The sequence below is a fragment of the Ceratotherium simum genome, chromosome 13 (assembly GCF_057802395.1).
Source record: "Ceratotherium simum simum isolate JZ-2026a chromosome 13, ASM5780239v1, whole genome shotgun sequence".
In the NCBI taxonomy this organism is placed as follows: Eukaryota; Metazoa; Chordata; class Mammalia; order Perissodactyla; family Rhinocerotidae; genus Ceratotherium; species Ceratotherium simum.
In genome coordinates, this window is record NC_141912.1 from 23,222,577 (window position 1) to 23,239,892 (window position 17,316).

General features: G+C 38.6%; 1 protein-coding gene across 3 annotated transcripts in view; it reads right to left on the reverse strand.

The window, feature by feature from the left end:
• LOC101401067 (cytidine monophosphate-N-acetylneuraminic acid hydroxylase) overlaps nucleotides 1–17,316 on the reverse strand; it is a 106,287-nt gene that overhangs the window by 10,043 nt on the left and 78,928 nt on the right. For all 3 annotated transcript variants that reach the window (XR_015553998.1, XM_087438106.1, XM_087438107.1), the window contains exons 10-12: nucleotides 8,998–9,138; nucleotides 5,091–5,265; nucleotides 2,949–3,065 (exon numbers count right to left, since the gene is read on the reverse strand). Coding sequence is in view for 2 of the 3 variants with exons in the window: in XM_087438106.1 (XP_087294232.1) it covers nucleotides 2,949–3,065; nucleotides 5,091–5,265; nucleotides 8,998–9,138 (433 nt within the window). In the remaining variant the exon portion in view is untranslated. The remainder of the gene's footprint in view (nucleotides 1–2,948; nucleotides 3,066–5,090; nucleotides 5,266–8,997; nucleotides 9,139–17,316) is intronic.

A 17,316-nucleotide genomic window follows, 5' to 3' on the forward strand; every position in this document is an offset into this window, starting at 1 on the left:
AGACAATCCTGAGAAAAAAAAGAACAAATCCACAGGTATAGATTTCAAACTATACTACAAAGCCACAGTAATAAAAACAGCGTGATACTAGCACAAAAATAGACATATCAACCAACGGAGCAGAATAAAGAGCCCACAGAAGTAAACTTTGGCGTATATGGTCAACTAATATTTGACAAGGGAGCCAAGAATATCCAATGCGGAAAGGACAGTCTCTTCAACAAATGGTGCTGGGAGAACTGGAGAAACACATGCTGAACAGTGAAATTGGATCCCTGTCTCACATCACTCACAAAAATTAACTTGAAATGAATCAAAGACTTAAACATAAAACCTGATACCATAGAACTCCTAGAAGAAAATGTAGGGAAGAAGCTCATTAATATTGTCCTTGACAATAATTTTTGGGGCATGACACCAAAAATATAAACAACAAAAGAAAAAAATCAACAAATGGGACCATATCAAACTCAAAAGCTTCTGTACAGCAAAAGGAACAATTAACAAAATGCAAAGATAACCTACAGAATGGGAGAATACTTTTTCAAACCATATATCGGATAAGGGGATAATATCTAAAATATATTAAAAACTCAGTCAACTCAATAACAAAAAATATATAATTAAAAAATGGGCAGAAGAACTGAATAGACATTTCTCCAAAGAGTACATGAAAATGGCCAAAAAACACATGAAAAGATGCTCAGCATCACTAATCATCAGGGAAATGCAAATCAAAACCACAATGAGATATCACCTCACATCTGTTAGAATGACCATCATCAAGAAGACAAGAGACAACAGGTGCTGGAGAGGATGTGGTGAACAGGGAACCCGTATACATTGTTGGTGTGGGAATGTAAATTGGTCCATCCACTATGAAAAACAATATGGAGGTTCCTCAAAAAATTAAAAATAGTTCTACCATATGATCCAGCAATTCCACTCCTGGTATATACACAAAGGAAATGAAAACAGGATTTTGACAAGATATACGCACTCCTATGTTTATAGCAGCCTTGTTCACTATAGCCAAGTTATGGAAACAACCCAAATGCCCATCAACAGACAAATGGATAAAAAAGATGTGGTACATATACACAATGGAATATTATTTAGCCATGAGAAAGGAAGATATCCTCCCATTTGCAACAACATGGATAGACCTTGACACATTATGCTAAACAAGATAAGTCAGACAGAGAAAGACAACTACTACATGATATCACTTATATGTGGATCTAAAGAAGTTAAACTTGTAAAAAATAGAGAGTAAAATGGTGGTTGCCAGGGGATAAGAGTGATGGTGTTTAAGGGTACAAACTTGTAACGAATAGTGAATAAGCCATAAAGATCTAATGCACAGTATAATGAATATAGACAATGGCATTGTACTAGTAATTACGTAATGTGATAAATATCGCTACATCAGCAATCATATTACAATGTATAAATGTCTCAAAGTAACACATTGTATACCTTAAACTTACACAATGTTACATATCAAATTTATTCAATAATAATAATTTTTTAAAAGCCCTTTGCAGCTTGGCCCTGACCAAGTCTAAAAAATGCTTGATTATTTTTTTCAAAAAGTGACTCTATTCTCAATTAAATATTTTAAATGAACTTATTTAAAAAATTCCAATGATGAATCTCCTTTAAGGCTAACAGACACTTTAATTTATAGGTTTGTCAGTTCAGATTTGAGAAGCAGCACAGTGGCTAAATGCACAGACTTTCAAGCTAGACACTTGTGGTCACACCCTTTCTAGCTGTACGACCTTGAACAAGTTTATTTAACCTCTCATTATGTCATTTTCCTCATCTCTAAATGAGGACTATAGTATTATCTGTTCATACGGTTGTTGTTGGATTAAATGAATTAATATTTATAAAGCGCTTAAAGCTGTGCTTGGCACACAGCAAGCTATATAGTGTTTGGCAAATAAAGCAACAAATTTAACAGATTCATTTTGCTTAAAATGGGTGCTTCACATAGGGTTTTCCTATCTGTGAAAAACCAGTTTTTTAAGACCCATCAAGCAGGCAGCGGATTATTCATTTCACTGAAGTTTCAGCATAAGATTCTCTTCCATAGCAAGTACTTGACTAAATATAAAAATACAAGTCAAATTATTAAAATGTAGTTTAAGAACACATCCATTATACGAAAGTACATTTAAACCTCTACAATTAAGGTATCAAACATTTATATGGAAGATGTAATAAGCTTCAGGGCAGACGATATAGCCTCCTAATTTATTTAACGATTATTACATTCGTGTAGAATTTAAAATTACAATGCAGGCTCATATATATTATGTCATTTGACACCAAAAAAACTGGTAAGGTGGAGATAAACCCTATGAAGGGAAAAAAAACCAAGGTTCAGACAGGTGAAATAACTTGCTCAAAGCTTCATCAGCAGCAGGGGTGGGACACTAGTCCCAATCTTGAGGCTGCCTCTGAAGCCACAGCGCTTTCCTTCACATCATGCTGCCACAGGTGAGGCATTTGCTCAAAATTGGAGCTCAACGAAACATGTGTTGGTTTATTTTGACTTAACCCCCGTTACAGAGCAACCTTCTAGGTTCCCTTGGGGAAGGAGACGCCATTGGAGAAAAGAGAAAGGGGGGCAGAGTTCAACGCTTGCAAGTCTAATAACAGTGTAGGCGGGCAGCTGTCTGGAAGTTAGCAGGTAGAGAAGCCAATCTTTGCAAATGACTCAAAAAGAAGCAAGTCTGGCCATTAGTTAATAATATTATTTCAATATTGTCTCATTAGTTGTGACAAATGTACCATAGTAAAGTAAGATATTCGCAATACTCTGTACTCTCCCTGCAACTTTTCTGTAACTCTAGTTACAGAATTCTAGTATACAAAGGTTATTGAAAAAGAAAGAAAGGAAGGAAGAAGGGAGCACTTTCACTAGTGTGGCTGCTTACTTCCTCATAGGGATGTTCCCGGCTTGGTCTTTCTTTTGGAAAGGATAAATCTAGAAAGTCAACCAAATAGTCATATCCTCCGGGAAAAGGGCTGAAGTCTTCATCTGTCTCAATCATCTGTGCAAATGACAACAAGGTAAAGGGAAGAGGCATATTAATCTGGTGGTAAGATCTTTAAAAAATTATAGAGTGGGTATATCCTTAAATAATAGCAATGAATTGGAGTTAATACAAAATGTCTCTCCTCTCCTCTTTCTCCCTCTTTCCTCAATTTCTCTCTCTCTGTCTCCTCTCTCCTGAACTAATAACATTCAAATCCTAGTCTTCTACACTAGCAAGACTGCTTCATATCACTAACTTCAATCAAATTTACAGAGAAGGTTATTTTTATCTTAAGTACTACTAGTAATGAGATATCAAATACCACCATAAGTTTGAAGGCTAATAAATAAAATGTGAAATGTTTCTCATCATCATATAGCAGCTAAACATAAATAGTATCATTAAAAATTCTCTTTTTCGGGCCGGCCCCGTGGCTTAGCGGTTGGGTGCTCGCAGTCCGCTGCTGGCGGCCCGGGTTCGGATCCCGGGCATGCACTGATGCTTCGCTTCTCTGGCCATGCTGAGGCCGCGTCCCACATACAGCAACTAGAAGGATGTGCAGTTATGACATACAACTATCTACTGGGGCTTTAAGGGGAAATAAATAAATAAATAAAATCTTTTAAAAAAAATTCTCTTTTTCATACTAATTGTCCAACTGAACATATATTTTAGACCAAGTTTCCCAGGTTTTTGGATTTTAAAGACAATTTCCTAAAAAATATTTGGGAGCTAATAGAGATAACCAACATTTTCCTTTGCCAAGTGAGTACTTAAAAAAAATATTCTTATATCTGCTATCCTTTTATTTCATTAAACGAAGAATGCTTTAAAACCTAAAAAATAGAAGTGACCTAATCTTGGGATAATGACAATTCGTCCCAAGAAAAGAGGGTTGATATCCTTGTAATCACACTCGTATGCATACTCAAACTTATTTCACTATTAGCTAGTAGAAACTTTGTCACAAACTGGCATTGACCCCCTAAAAAGTCCTAAGTTTTTAGGAATCACTGCTTTTGAGAATGGCAAGTGTTGCCTGATATTAATGTGCAGTGGGTGAAAGATAAACTTGGGTTGAGTGTGAATGTTGTCCATTTCCTGATGCCTTCCCTAAACTTTGCTCCCCATGCACAATCTCAGGCACTAAATATAAGCCAGATAAAAAATACACACATCAGTGGCTGGTTACTCACCGACTCTGCAGGTACTCCTGGTCCATTTGTGGCCTCCTCTTACTCTTGCACTCCTGCCTGTTAGTACTTAATTTGTTTTTGGATACAGCCTCAGGTTGGGTGACCAGGTTATAACCTGAACCCTTGGCTTGTGAGCTCTGCGTGTAGGTGTTGGGGCTGATTTAAGTTTTAACACAGATTTCTATTTTTTTTTTTAATTTTTCCCCCAAAGCTCCAGTAGATAGTTGCATGTCACAGCTGAACATCCTTCTAGTTGCTGTATGTGGGACGCGGCCTCAGGATGGCTGGAGAAGCGGTGCGTCAGTGTGCGCCCGGGATCTGAACCCGGGCCACCAGCAGCGGAGCGCACGCACTTAACTGCTAAGCCATGGGCCCGGCCCTGATTTAAGTTTTAGATCTTCAGCCTAAATCTAGAACTTAATCTCATGGCTAAACCTCATGGTTTGTGCAACTCTGTCCTTACCACAGCTGCAGGTAAGTGTTATGTGCTTCTATGTCACCCTGCTCCAGGTCACCACCTCTTGGGTGGATCTTTCTCTCCAGTTCCACAGTTTAATTAGCTGTTTCTGCCATGCCAAACAAAACACCCACAAAAACAAACAACAACAAATACGTGGTGATAGGAGGAGAAAAAATGCTCCAAAAGAGAAACTGAGCTAGACTTGAGAACATTCTCTAAATTTTCAGCAAGGGATTGTTTATCACATTGTCAAATCCGCTCTCTAAAAATTAGGCAGTTCAGGGCTTAATGAATGCTTATGGAGAAATAAATTAGAATATTAAGGGGTTTTCATATATTTCCATAATTCAAGAAAGCAAGGACAAATAATACTTAATAGCATACCCTGACCACCAGGTTGTAATTCTTAAATCCAGCCCAAGTGTAGTATTCTTTTATCCAAGATGAATGAAGAAATATTTCATCTTCTACAGCAGCATTCAAGGTTTTCAAATATGGTCCAAAGTCCCAGGAATCTTTATAAATTTTAGTCCCTTCTGGAGGCTCTATGATGCCCTTGCTTAAAGACACAAAGATGAGAGAACAATGAAAGAAGAAAGCAACCAGCAGGGAAGACAAAAGTCAGCACTTAAATGTCAATGGTCAACCAGACGAGTAGCTTTAAGACTGCCCAGATGATTCCCAGGGGTCTCACAGAAGTACCTCAGGGGACATGTGAGGGGTGGCCCCACCCCAACCTAAACCGGAGCAGCTCCTGTTAATTGTTGTGCAATGGGTTTCCACATCAAAACACATTTGAAGATAAAAGTCTATGTCTGGAAAAAGAAAGTTGGAAAATCACTGATTTGGACTCTTTGGGCTCAAATAACTAAATGATGGAAATGTTGACTACAATGTGGTCATACTGATTTTATGGATGTCTGCTCACTTCTGTCCTGCCCACCCACCTCTATGAGAATATAAGTTTGATCAAAGTAGCAACCATGACTGGCACATAGAGGGGGCTCAAGAAATATTTGCTGAACATATGAATGACTTTAGCCTATCTTTGAGATATATCCAGAATTTTGTGTCTCTAATGTATGGTCTTCTTACTGTACTAATCAAACCACAGCTGACAGACAGAGGTGCAATTTTATCTTGAAACCCAGTCAGCAATATGGACAACTGAGTTCTTTGACATATCCATCCAGTGTGAAGAGGAACCATTGTGTGAAACATGGAATCTTGAGTCCTCGGAATGGGATAGGGTGTGATCTGGATAACAGAAATATAAGGAGGGAAATAGCCTGTCTAGTAAAGATTTGGCAAGTACTGGTCAGTCTCCCTGTCCCATTTCTCAAAACAACGCCTTCAGTCCATTGTTTGCCCAAAGCTACAGATGCACTGGTTTCTACAATAAATTACTTACCAAATCCTAAAGCCTCTAACTTCTAACAATATCTCAAATCTGCTTCTCCAGCTCCTTGCCCCTGTCTCAGTTTAGAGCCTCACTAATCTCCTCCTGGATAATCTCCTCCTGTCCCCCCTGACTCTACCCGTAGAGCTGTCCTACCTATAGCCTCTTCCCCAGTACATTCTCCTCTGCAAACTGAAATGATTTTTTTAAAACACCACACAGTAATGTTCCTTCTTTGCTTTATAATTTTCTCAAGCTCTCCTTACTCACAGGCAAGTTCCTTGGACTGTCTTACTAGGCCTTTCCAACCCCAGCCCCAGTACAGCATTCCTGTCTCATCCTTTTCCTCCTCCTTTACTTACCAACCCTATACCCAGGTAGATGGATGACTTCATGAGGGAAGGACCTTTTCACAGCTGTATCCCTGTACCTAGTATGATGCCTGGTATACAGAAGGAGCTCAATAAATCATTTCTGAATGAATGGCATACAGTTATTCACTAATTCAAAGTATCTGCGTTCAGCAAACACATGATACTATTTATACTTCCCTTCTCCAGCACGTGCCATTCCCTCTGACTGGAATCGCAATCTCTCTCTCTCTCTCTCTCTCTCTCTCTCTCTCTCTCTCTCTCTCTCAAATACTCTACTTGTAACCTCCTCCTCACCTCCAAGACCTAGCTCAGATGTCAAAGATTTCAGATTGAGCTTTCCTTGACCACATTTCCTGTTCTCTCCTGTCCTCTCCTCCCCTCATGAGGCAGAATTAAGCACTTAGTCTCCCTGTGTCCCTTACACTCTGACTTACTAATGAGAATCCAACACTATTGACTCTCTTGTTACCCAGAATGCTTTGATGTGATACAATGATACGAATGCAGATTCCTGGGCTCTAACTCAGATCTACTGAATCAGAATCTCTGGGGGTAAAGCCTAGGGATCTGCATTTATACAAGTTCCTCAGGTTATTCTGATGTGCATTAAAGTTTGAGAATGACTATCATAGGATACCTCTGGAGTACTGGAGAGACAGGATGAAGAGTTAAACTGATGCCAAATGACAAAGACTCTTGAATGCCCTGTTAATACCTGAAATAATTAAAAACCTCTCACACCCTTGATCTGGAGCATGAAAACCACTTTTATTCTAGAGACACTGGGGAGATCCCAAAGAATTTAAAGCAGGGAAGGAACAGAAACAGTTTTGCATTTTAAAAAGGTTACTTTGGCAGCAACGTAGAGTAGGGGCTATCAAACTTTTTGCCTATGATCCCAGTAAGAATTACATTTTACTTCAAGATCCTGGGGGTCTACATCCCAAAGGCATCTGTGAAACAAAAGTTTCCTGAAATAATACCTACCCTTGTTATATGCAATGTCTATTTTATTCTATTCTATTTCAATTTTTAAAAACACTGGTTGTGATCAACACCGTCGATTTTTATGACCTACCAGTGGATTGTGAACAGCAAATTGAAATAGGCCAGCATGGAAGATGGATCAAAGGGGAGGGGGGGAGGAGGCACAGAGACAAGACAGGGCCACCCCAAGAATCTGGGTGAAAAGTTGTGAGAAGCTGAATTAAGGCTACAGAAGAGGCTGGAGATGAGTGATGGATTTGTGAGAGATTAATGAAGGAGAACTGACCACATTTGATAACTACAGATCTTCTTCAACTTACAGTGGGGTTACATCCCCAACAAACCCATTCTAAGTTGAAAATATCACAAGTGGAAAATGCATTTAATACACCTAACTTACCAAACATCATAGGTTAGCCTAGCCCACCTTAAACATGCTCAGAACACTTATATTAGCCTATAGTTGGGCAAAATCATCTAACGCAAAGCCTATTTTATAATAAGGTATTGAATATTTCATGTAATTTATTGAATACTGTACTGAAAGTGAAACACAGCATGGTCGTCTAGGCACAGAATGGTGGTAAGTGTATCAGTTGTTTACCCTCGTGATCGCGGGGCTGACTGGGAGCTGTGGCTCGCTGCCGCTGCCCAGCATCACGAGAGAGGATGGTACTGCATAGAGAGAGCCTGGGAAAAGATCAAAATTCAAAATTCGAAGCATGGTTTCTACTGAAAGCCTATCACTTTTGTACCATACTAAAGTCGAAAAGTCATAAGTCCAACCATTGTAAGTTGGGGACCTCTGTAGTTTGATATGGGAAGTTAGCAAAAGGGCAGATTCAGCCGAGTGCACCATTCATGCAGACTTTGCAGAGGTAAGGCCGGAGAGGGGTGTGCATTTGGTAACTGTGTGCACTGCTCTCCACACACTTAGTCCATTTCTAAATAAGGGGGAAGGATTTACAGTTCCATTTGGCTCAAAACAAGTTTTCATGAAATTATAGGTCTGTGACATCAACGTAAACTTTTCTTGAATTGCACTCCCAGTGCATCGTTACTTGTTCAAATGTATTCTCTCTCAAATGGGCAGTTGGGTAATGTTTATGCTGATATGAAAACTAACTCTCACACTTATTGCTTTTTTACTTACATAAGACAACTTACTTTTGAGCTGTACTAATGGCCCTTAATGGAAAAACTTCCTCACCCTTTATCCTCGAGGTTCTTAGACAAGGAAAACATTTGCGTAATTATTATAAAGGAAGAGAAACTTAGGGAAAAACTCAGCCTTTCTTCCTCTAGATTTGAAAGACACTTAATAGTTTATTTTATTTAAATAGTAAGATTTCCATTTTAAAAAATGATGTGTGGCTCTTATTGCATAGCAAGCTCAGTATGCTAGTCAACAAAGACTTACATTCCTACATATAGGGACCTATCAAGAGGCTGTAGGTCTGTCCTTTATTTTCTCATAAAATTGAGAAAATTCACAAATCATTTTTATTCTCTATAAATATTGAATACAAACCTGTCTGTAGGGTCCTTTAGCATCCTACCCAGATCAAGGGTGGCTCCAGGTCGTGGGGTCCAGGTTACCACATCAGAGTTTTTCTTGATAAGATTGTTGAGTTCATTTGGATCATTTTTGATGTTTGTTTCCTTAATATACCTAAGAAATAGGAATATCCCCATGTAAGAAAGTTTATGCTCAGACGCACAGTCTGATTAGTACAATGACAGAATTTTTTTGTTTTCTCTGCATTCCCACTTCCCAATCCCCCTCCACTTACCCCATGGCAAAATAAAGGCTATACTTGGGCTAATGCCCCTAATTAAGGAAGAATTATTAATCAAAGAAGGTTGTATTTATACTTTGTCTTTAAGTATAATCACATGGTGACTAGAATTGAAGTCAGATGTACGAAGACTGACTATTACAAATAGGTGGGAATATCATACTCTTGTATTTAATATTAATTAAATATGTATGGTTAAATATTATTTGACAGAAATTACACTAAGTGCTTAACATGAACTAGTTGATTTTATCTTCCCAATGCTCTAATGAGATAGCTACCATTATTACTCTCATTTTATAGAGAAGGAAACTAAGGCTTAAAGAGGCCAGGCGACTTGTCCGAGGTCACACCACTAGTCAATAGTGTCCACCGAGATCTCCATCACACAGCCAGAGCAGAGCTCAGCCTTTCCAGGAGGCCACTGCAGGGGCCTCTCCCCAACTGTGGGAGTGAAGTATGAAAAGTCTTTCCACCCCTTCCGCCATGTGAGGGTATAGTGAAAAGACAGCAATCTATGAACCGGGAAGCAGGCCCTCGCTAGACACTGATTCTGCAGATGACTTGATCTTGGACTTCTAGCCTCCAGAATGGTGAGAAATAAATTTCTCTTTTTTATAAGCCAAAAAAAAAGTCTCTCCATTCAAAACCATTAAATATCTACCTATTGTAAAAGAGTACACACATCCTCAGTCATAGCCCACACTGAGATCTAGTCTAATTGTGCTATTGATCAGAGCTGAGTCTCTCCCAAATTTAATTCCAAACCACAATCTTTTTGGAAAAACTGTAAATCACCAATTTCAATGTAATATAGGAAGGTAATTGTGATGGTGTTAGAGCAGGAAAAGGGAGATCCAGAGAAAAAGGATGTGTCACTGTTTCATCTGCCACGGGTTATGTAGACAAATATTTCTATGACAGGGAACTTTACTTTCTTGAGATACAACTTGGTTACCTAGACTGTATAGATATTTTTAGTCAGATAGAGAAATACAAAACATATGTCAGCATGTGTATTTCTATAGCACCAAGGTGACTCACATTATTTATGATCTTGGAGTCAATTTTGCAGACATGAGTAAAGATGTCACTCCAGCCAAGGATGTCAGTAACTTTTCCCTTCCTACACATGTTAATGTCCTCCCACTGGTGTAGTCCTCAATTTGAAGCAGTGCCACTACTTTGTCTCGTCTTCTTACTACTTCTAGTCTTAAAATGGTTCACTAACTGGTCTCCCTGCCTTCAATCTCATCTCCGAACCGTGATAGTATTAAACCACTCTTCCTAAAACATGATGTGTGGTGTTCACGCAATTCTGTAACTTCTTGATGCTTCTTTGTCTCTCTCTCTAAAATAATAAAATCAATACCTAGATGCTGCCCTCTCAGGGGTATTGTGGATATTGAGGGCAACATTTGCCAACTGCTTACATGCAGAAGTGTGGCTTGTAATTACTTTAAATGGCAGCATCACACTAAGTGATCATGGGTCCTGTAAATAAGTACCCACCACCTCCAATCCTCCAAGTCCTTGCAATTCAACCTCCTTAATATTCCTTCAATTTGAATTCCCTTCTCAATTCCCACCATCATTCATTATTCCTTCCTAGATTATTTTTTTATTTTTTGTGAGGAGATCAGCCCTGTGCTAACATCTGCCCATCCTCCTCTTTTTTTTTTTGTTTTTTTTGTTTTTGCTGAGGAAGACTGGCCCTGGGCTAACATCCGTGCCCATTTTCCTCCACTTTATATGGGATGCCGCCACAGTATGGCTTGCCAAGCAGTGCGTCGGTGTGCACCCGGGATCCGAACTGGCGAACCCCGGGCCGCTGCAGCGGAGCGCGCGCACTTAACCGCTTGCACCACCGGGCTGGCCCCCTTCCTAGATTATTGTAATGGTTTTCAAACTGGTCTCCAGGATCAACATTCTCATTTCTCTTCCCACCACACAGACACACAACCTACTCTTTCCAGTGCACATCTGATCATGTCCCTGTTCCTCATTAGACTCCTTTATCAGGCTCCTCATCCCTTCAGGATAAAATCCAAGCCATGAGGCATGGCACACAATGCTGTTCACTGTATGGCTCCCTCGCCTCTTCCGTGCACTCCTCGTACACCCACCTCAGTCCCCTACACCAAACTGCAATCTTTCATCTCAGCATCTTTCCATCTTTGCTGGTCAGTGTCTACAGTACTTCAAAACTTAGCTTCACTGTCTCATCCAGTAGTCATTTTCTGACCCCGCACCTATATCCCATTGCCTCTAGAACATACTTTTATTATAACACTTATCATTCTGTACTACAATTATTTTTATCTTCCAATAGACCATAACTCTGAGGACAAAATCATTTCATCTCTAATTCTCCTAGCACACTGCTCCTCAGTAAATGATAAACGAATGAATAATGAATAGCATTGATCAAAATAAATTATTTTTTATAACCTTAGGCCAATCTTTCTGGGAAAGTTTGGAAGATCTGAGACAGCTAAATAATATCAACAAGAAGGTTAAAAAGAGGGAAACACATCGGCAATAGGACATATTAAGTGATTAGATACATGTAGATATGTCATCAAAGAACGAAGAAGAATTTCAAAGTGAAAACAGTCACGTTTTAATGATAAGACAAATGAAGTCCAGAGAAATCAAATAATTGGTCCTAATAAGTGGTGGTAGGACCAGAACCTAAATTCCATGTACACTATTTCTCCTACTATACCGTGCTTCCCTTAGTGGATGAGAAATCGTGGCTAATCCTTACAGGATTATTGTCATGAAAACTTATCTCAAAGACTGGTTTCTTATCGTTCTTTTTTTTTTTTTTTGTGAGGAAGATTAGAGCTGAGCTAACACCTGTTGCCAATCCTCCTCTTTTTCGCTGAGGAAGATTGGCCCTGGGCTAACATCCATGCCCGTCTTCCTCTACTTTATGTGGGATGTCTGCCACAGCATGGCTTGATGAGCCGTGCATAGGTCTGTGCCCGGGATCCCAACCTGTGAACCCAGGGCCGCCAGAAGCAGAGCACATGAACTTAACCACTATGCCACCAGGCCAGCCCCAAGGACTAGTTTCTTTATTACCCAATAAACTTACAGCTAATTGTACTGCCAGAGTAGAATGACACATGCGTTCCCTGTGTCTCACGTGGGCAGTCCCTGCCCTTTGTTCACAAAATACTCCAGTACTGACCATAAAGTGAATGTTCATGAAGCAGATGATACTGGTACTTGCTCATAAGAACAATATTATAGTTAGGAGCTGAGTCACTGTATATACTAAAGATCAAATAAATTCTATATACAATAGACAGAATCTTATAAAAGTAAAATTAAAGCATCTATGAGATCTTAACATTTAAAATAATAAAACTATGCTTCACGTACTACAAATGGATAAGTTGGATATATGGTTTTCTCAAGGGGTTGTGAGTTCTATAAAATGTGCATGTATATTTGTGATACAACTTGATTGTTTCAAAAATATGACGTAGACAAACATGCTAGCTTTAATTACCACGACTAAAGGTGTTAAGAGTAACTGGGGGTGTTTTGTTATTTTTTAAATTTACTTAGATCCCGTTTTTCGACTTTTTTTTGTGAACAGCTCTATGAATTTTAACACATGTATAGGTTTATGCAACTACCACCACTATCAGGATACAGAGCAGTTCCGTTACCCCCAAAGCTCCCTCCTGTTGCCCCTTTTTTGTCAAAGCCTCCCTCCAACCCAACCCCTGGCAACCACTAATCTGTTCTCCACTCCTACAGTTTTGCCTTGTTATATAAATGGAATCACACAATTTGTAACTTTTGAGACTGACTTTGTTCACTTAGCATGGTGCCTTTGAGATTCATCCATGTTGTTGTATATATCAATAGTTATTTCTTTTTTTATTGTATTCCATGGTATGGACGTACTGTGGTTTGTTTATCCATTGACCTCTTGAAGGACATTTGAGTTGATTTGGTAACTACAAATAGAACTGCTATTAATTTTTGTGTATAGTTTTTGTGTGAATAAAAGTTTAATTTCTCTAGGGTAAATACCCGGGAATGGAATTTCTGGGTCATGTGATAGGTGTACATTTAAAGAAATAGCCAAACTGTTTTCCAGACAGCGGTACCATTTTGAATTCTCAACAGCAATATGTGAGAGGTCCTATTGTGCTGCATCCTTACCATAACTGGATATCATCAAGTTTTCAAAATTGTCTTAATTTTAGTTGTTACTTCATTGTGGTTTTAATCTGCATTCCCCTAATAGCTTATGATTTGGGCACATTATTTCTTGTGCTCATTTGCATCTATTTTTCTTCTTTGGTGAAGTATCTGTTCAAATATTTTGCCCATTTGTTATCGAGTTTTTTGTTTCCTTACATTGATTTTTGAAAGTTCATTAGATATTTTGGATACAAGTTCTTAGTTAGACATACGAATTGCAAATATTCTCTCATAGTCTATAGTTTGTCTTTTCCTTCTCTTAATAGTGTCTTTCACAGAGCAAAAATTTTAATTTTGATAAAGTCCAGTTTATTAAAATTTTCTCTTATGGATTGTGCTTTTGGGGTCATATCTAAGAAGTCTTTGCCTAACCTAAGGTCATGAAGATTTTCTCCTATATTTTCTTCTAAAAGTTTTTTAGTTTTACATTTAAGTTTTGATCTATGATCTATTTTGACTTATTTTTTGGTGTATGGTGTGAGGTATAAATTGAGGTTCATTTTTTCATATGAATGTCCAGTTGCTCTAATAACATTTATTGAAAAGACTGTCTTTTCTCCATTGAATTGTTTTTGCATCTTTGTTAAAAATCAGTTGGCCACATTTGTGTGGATCTATTTCTGGACTCTCTATTCTGTTCCACTGATCTACATGTCTATCCCTTCATCAGTAGCATCCTGTCTTGATTGCTGTAGCTTTATAGCAAGTCTTAAAATTGGGTAGTGTGTGTCCTCCAAATTTCTTCTTTTTTTTCAGAATTGTTTTGGCTATTCTAGTTCCTTTGCTTTTCTCCAAAAATTTTATAATCAGGTTGAAAAATTCTGCCAGGGCTTTCTTTGGTAGGCATTGTATGAACCTACAGATTTACTTAGAGATAATTAAATATTAACTATAATAACACACTCTTAAACAACCAATAAGTTAAAGAAGATATTACAAGGGAAAAAAGAAAATACTTAGAGATGAAATGAAAACAAAAACACAACATTAAAAACTCATGGGATTCAGTAAAGGCAGTGTTTAGAGGAAAATTTATAGCTATAACACCTGCATTAAAAAAGAAAGATAGAGGGGCCAGCCCAATGCCACAGCAGTTAAGTGCGCAAGCTCTGCTTTGGTGGCCCAGGGTTCGCAGGTTTAGATCCCGGGTGTGCAGTGATGCACCGCTTGTCAAGCCATGCTGTGCCAGCGTCCCACATAAAGTAAAGGAAGATGGGCACGGATGTTAGCCCAGGGCCAATCTTCCTCAGCAAAAAAGAGGAGGATTGGCATTGGATGTTAGCTCAGGGATGATCTTCCTCACAAAAAAAAAAAAAAAGAAAGATAGAGGCCAGCCTGGTGGCATAGCAGTTAAGTGCGTGCGCTCCACTTGGGTGGCCCGGGGTTCACAGGTTTGGATCCCAGGTGCGCACCAACGCACCCCTTGTCGAGCCATGCTGTGGCAGCGTCCCATATAAAGTAGAAGAAGATGGGCCTGGTGTTAGCCCAGGGCCATTCTTCCTCAGCAAAAAGAGGAGGATTGGCATTGGATGTTAGCTCAGGGCTAATCTTCCTCACAAAAAAAAAAAAGAGGAGTAGAGAGAATCAATGAAACCAAAAGTTGGTTCTTTGAAAAGTTCAACAAAATAGACAAATCTTTAGCTAGACAAAGAATAAAAGGAGAAGACACAGGTAACTAAAATCATGAATAAAGTGGGGACATTACTACTGCCCTTACAGAAATAAAAAGAATTCTAAAAGAATATTATGAGCAACTGTACATGAACAAATTAATAATTTAGAAGAGGTAGACAAATTTCTAGGAACACACAAATTGTTTAAATCAACACAAGAAGAAAATAGAAAACATCATCATTCTTAAACTCTCCCAAAACATAGAAGGGAACACTTTCTACTTCTTTCTATTAGGTCACTATTACCCTGATGCCAAAGCCAGGTAAAGACATCACAAGAAAAGAAAATTACAGACCAATATCCCTTGTGAATAAAGATGCAAAAATCCTCAACAAAATACTAGCAAACAATATCCAGCAGACATATTAAAATGATTATAGGGGCCAGGTCAGTGGCGTAGCAGTTAAGTTCACATGCTCTGCTATGGTGGCCCAGGGGTTTGCAGGTTTGGATCCCAAGTGTGGACCAACACACCACTTATCAGGCCATGCTGTGGCAGTATCCCATATAAAGTGGAGGAAGATGGGCATGGATGTTAGGCCAGGGCCAATCTTCCTCAGCAAAAAGAGGAGAATTGGTATCAGATGTTAGCTCAGGGCTAATCTTCTCCCCTCCCCCCAAAAATGATTATACATCATGACAATGTAGGATTTATTGCAAGAATGCAAGGATGGTTCAGCATAAAAAAAATAAATGTATTTCACCACACTAATAGAATGATGGGGGGACAAAAGCACAAAATCATCTCATTTGAGGCAGAAAAAGAATTTTATAAAATCCAACACCCTTCCATGACAAAAACACTCGGAAACTAGGAATAGAAGCAAACTTCCTCAACATGATAAAGGGTATTTATGAAAAACCCATAGGTAATATCATGCTCAATGGTGAAAGACTGAAAGCTTTCTTTTAAAATCAGGAACAAGACAAGGATGTCTACTTTCACCACTGTTATTAAACATTGTACTAGAAGTTCCAGCTAGAGAAATTAGGTAAGAAAAAGAAATAAAAGGTATCTAATTGGAAAGAAAGAGGTAAAACTGTCTCTATTTGCATATGACATGATCCTATATTTAGAACACCAAAGAATACATAAGAAAGCTACTAAAGTTAATATGCAAATAGAACAAAGTTGCAAGGCACAATGTCAACAAACAAAAATCTGTTGTGTTTCTACACAGCAGCAATGAACAATCCACAAAGGAAATTAAGAAAACAATTCCATTTACAATAGCATCCAAAAGAATAAAATACCTGGGAATAAGTTAACCAAAGAGGTGAAAGACTTGTACACTGAAAACTACAAAACATTGCTGAAAGAATTTAAAGAAGACATAGATAAACGAAAAGACCTCCCATATTCATGGATTAGAAGACTTACTATTTTTAAGATGTCAATACTATTCATAACAATTTAGGAGATTCAATGAGATCCCTATTAAAATACTAACAGCCTTTTCTGCATAAATGGAAAAGTTGATCCACAAATCCATATGGAAATACAAGGGGCCTTCAATAGCCAAAACAACCTCGAAAAAGAATGAAGCTGGAGGACTAACACTTCCTTATTTCAAAACTTATTCCAAAGATAGAGTAATCAAAATAGTGTGGTGCTGGCATAAAGACAGACACACAGACCAATGGAATAGAATTGAGAGTCCAGAAATGAACTCATACATCTATGGCCAAATGATGTTTGACAAAGGTGCCTATACCTTACAACAGAGAAAGAAATGTCTCTTCAATAAATGATGCTGGGACAACTGGATTTCTACATGTAAAAGAATAAATTTGGATCCTTATCTCACACCATATACACAAATTGACTCAAAATCGAATAACAACCTAAATAAAAGAGCTAAAAAACCATAAACCTCTTAGAATTGAACATATGAGTAAATTTTTATGACCTTTGATTTGGCAATGGATTCTTAGCTATAACACCAAAAGCGCAAGCTACAAAGGAAAAATAAATAAATTTGACTTCGGGGCCAGCCCTGTGGCATAGTGGTTAAGTGCCCGCGCTCTACTGCTGGCAACCCGGGTTCAGATCCTGGGCACACACCAATGCACCACTTGTCAAGCCATGCTGTGGCGGCCGCCCATATAAAGTGGAGGAAGATCGTCACAGGTGTTAGCCCAGGGCC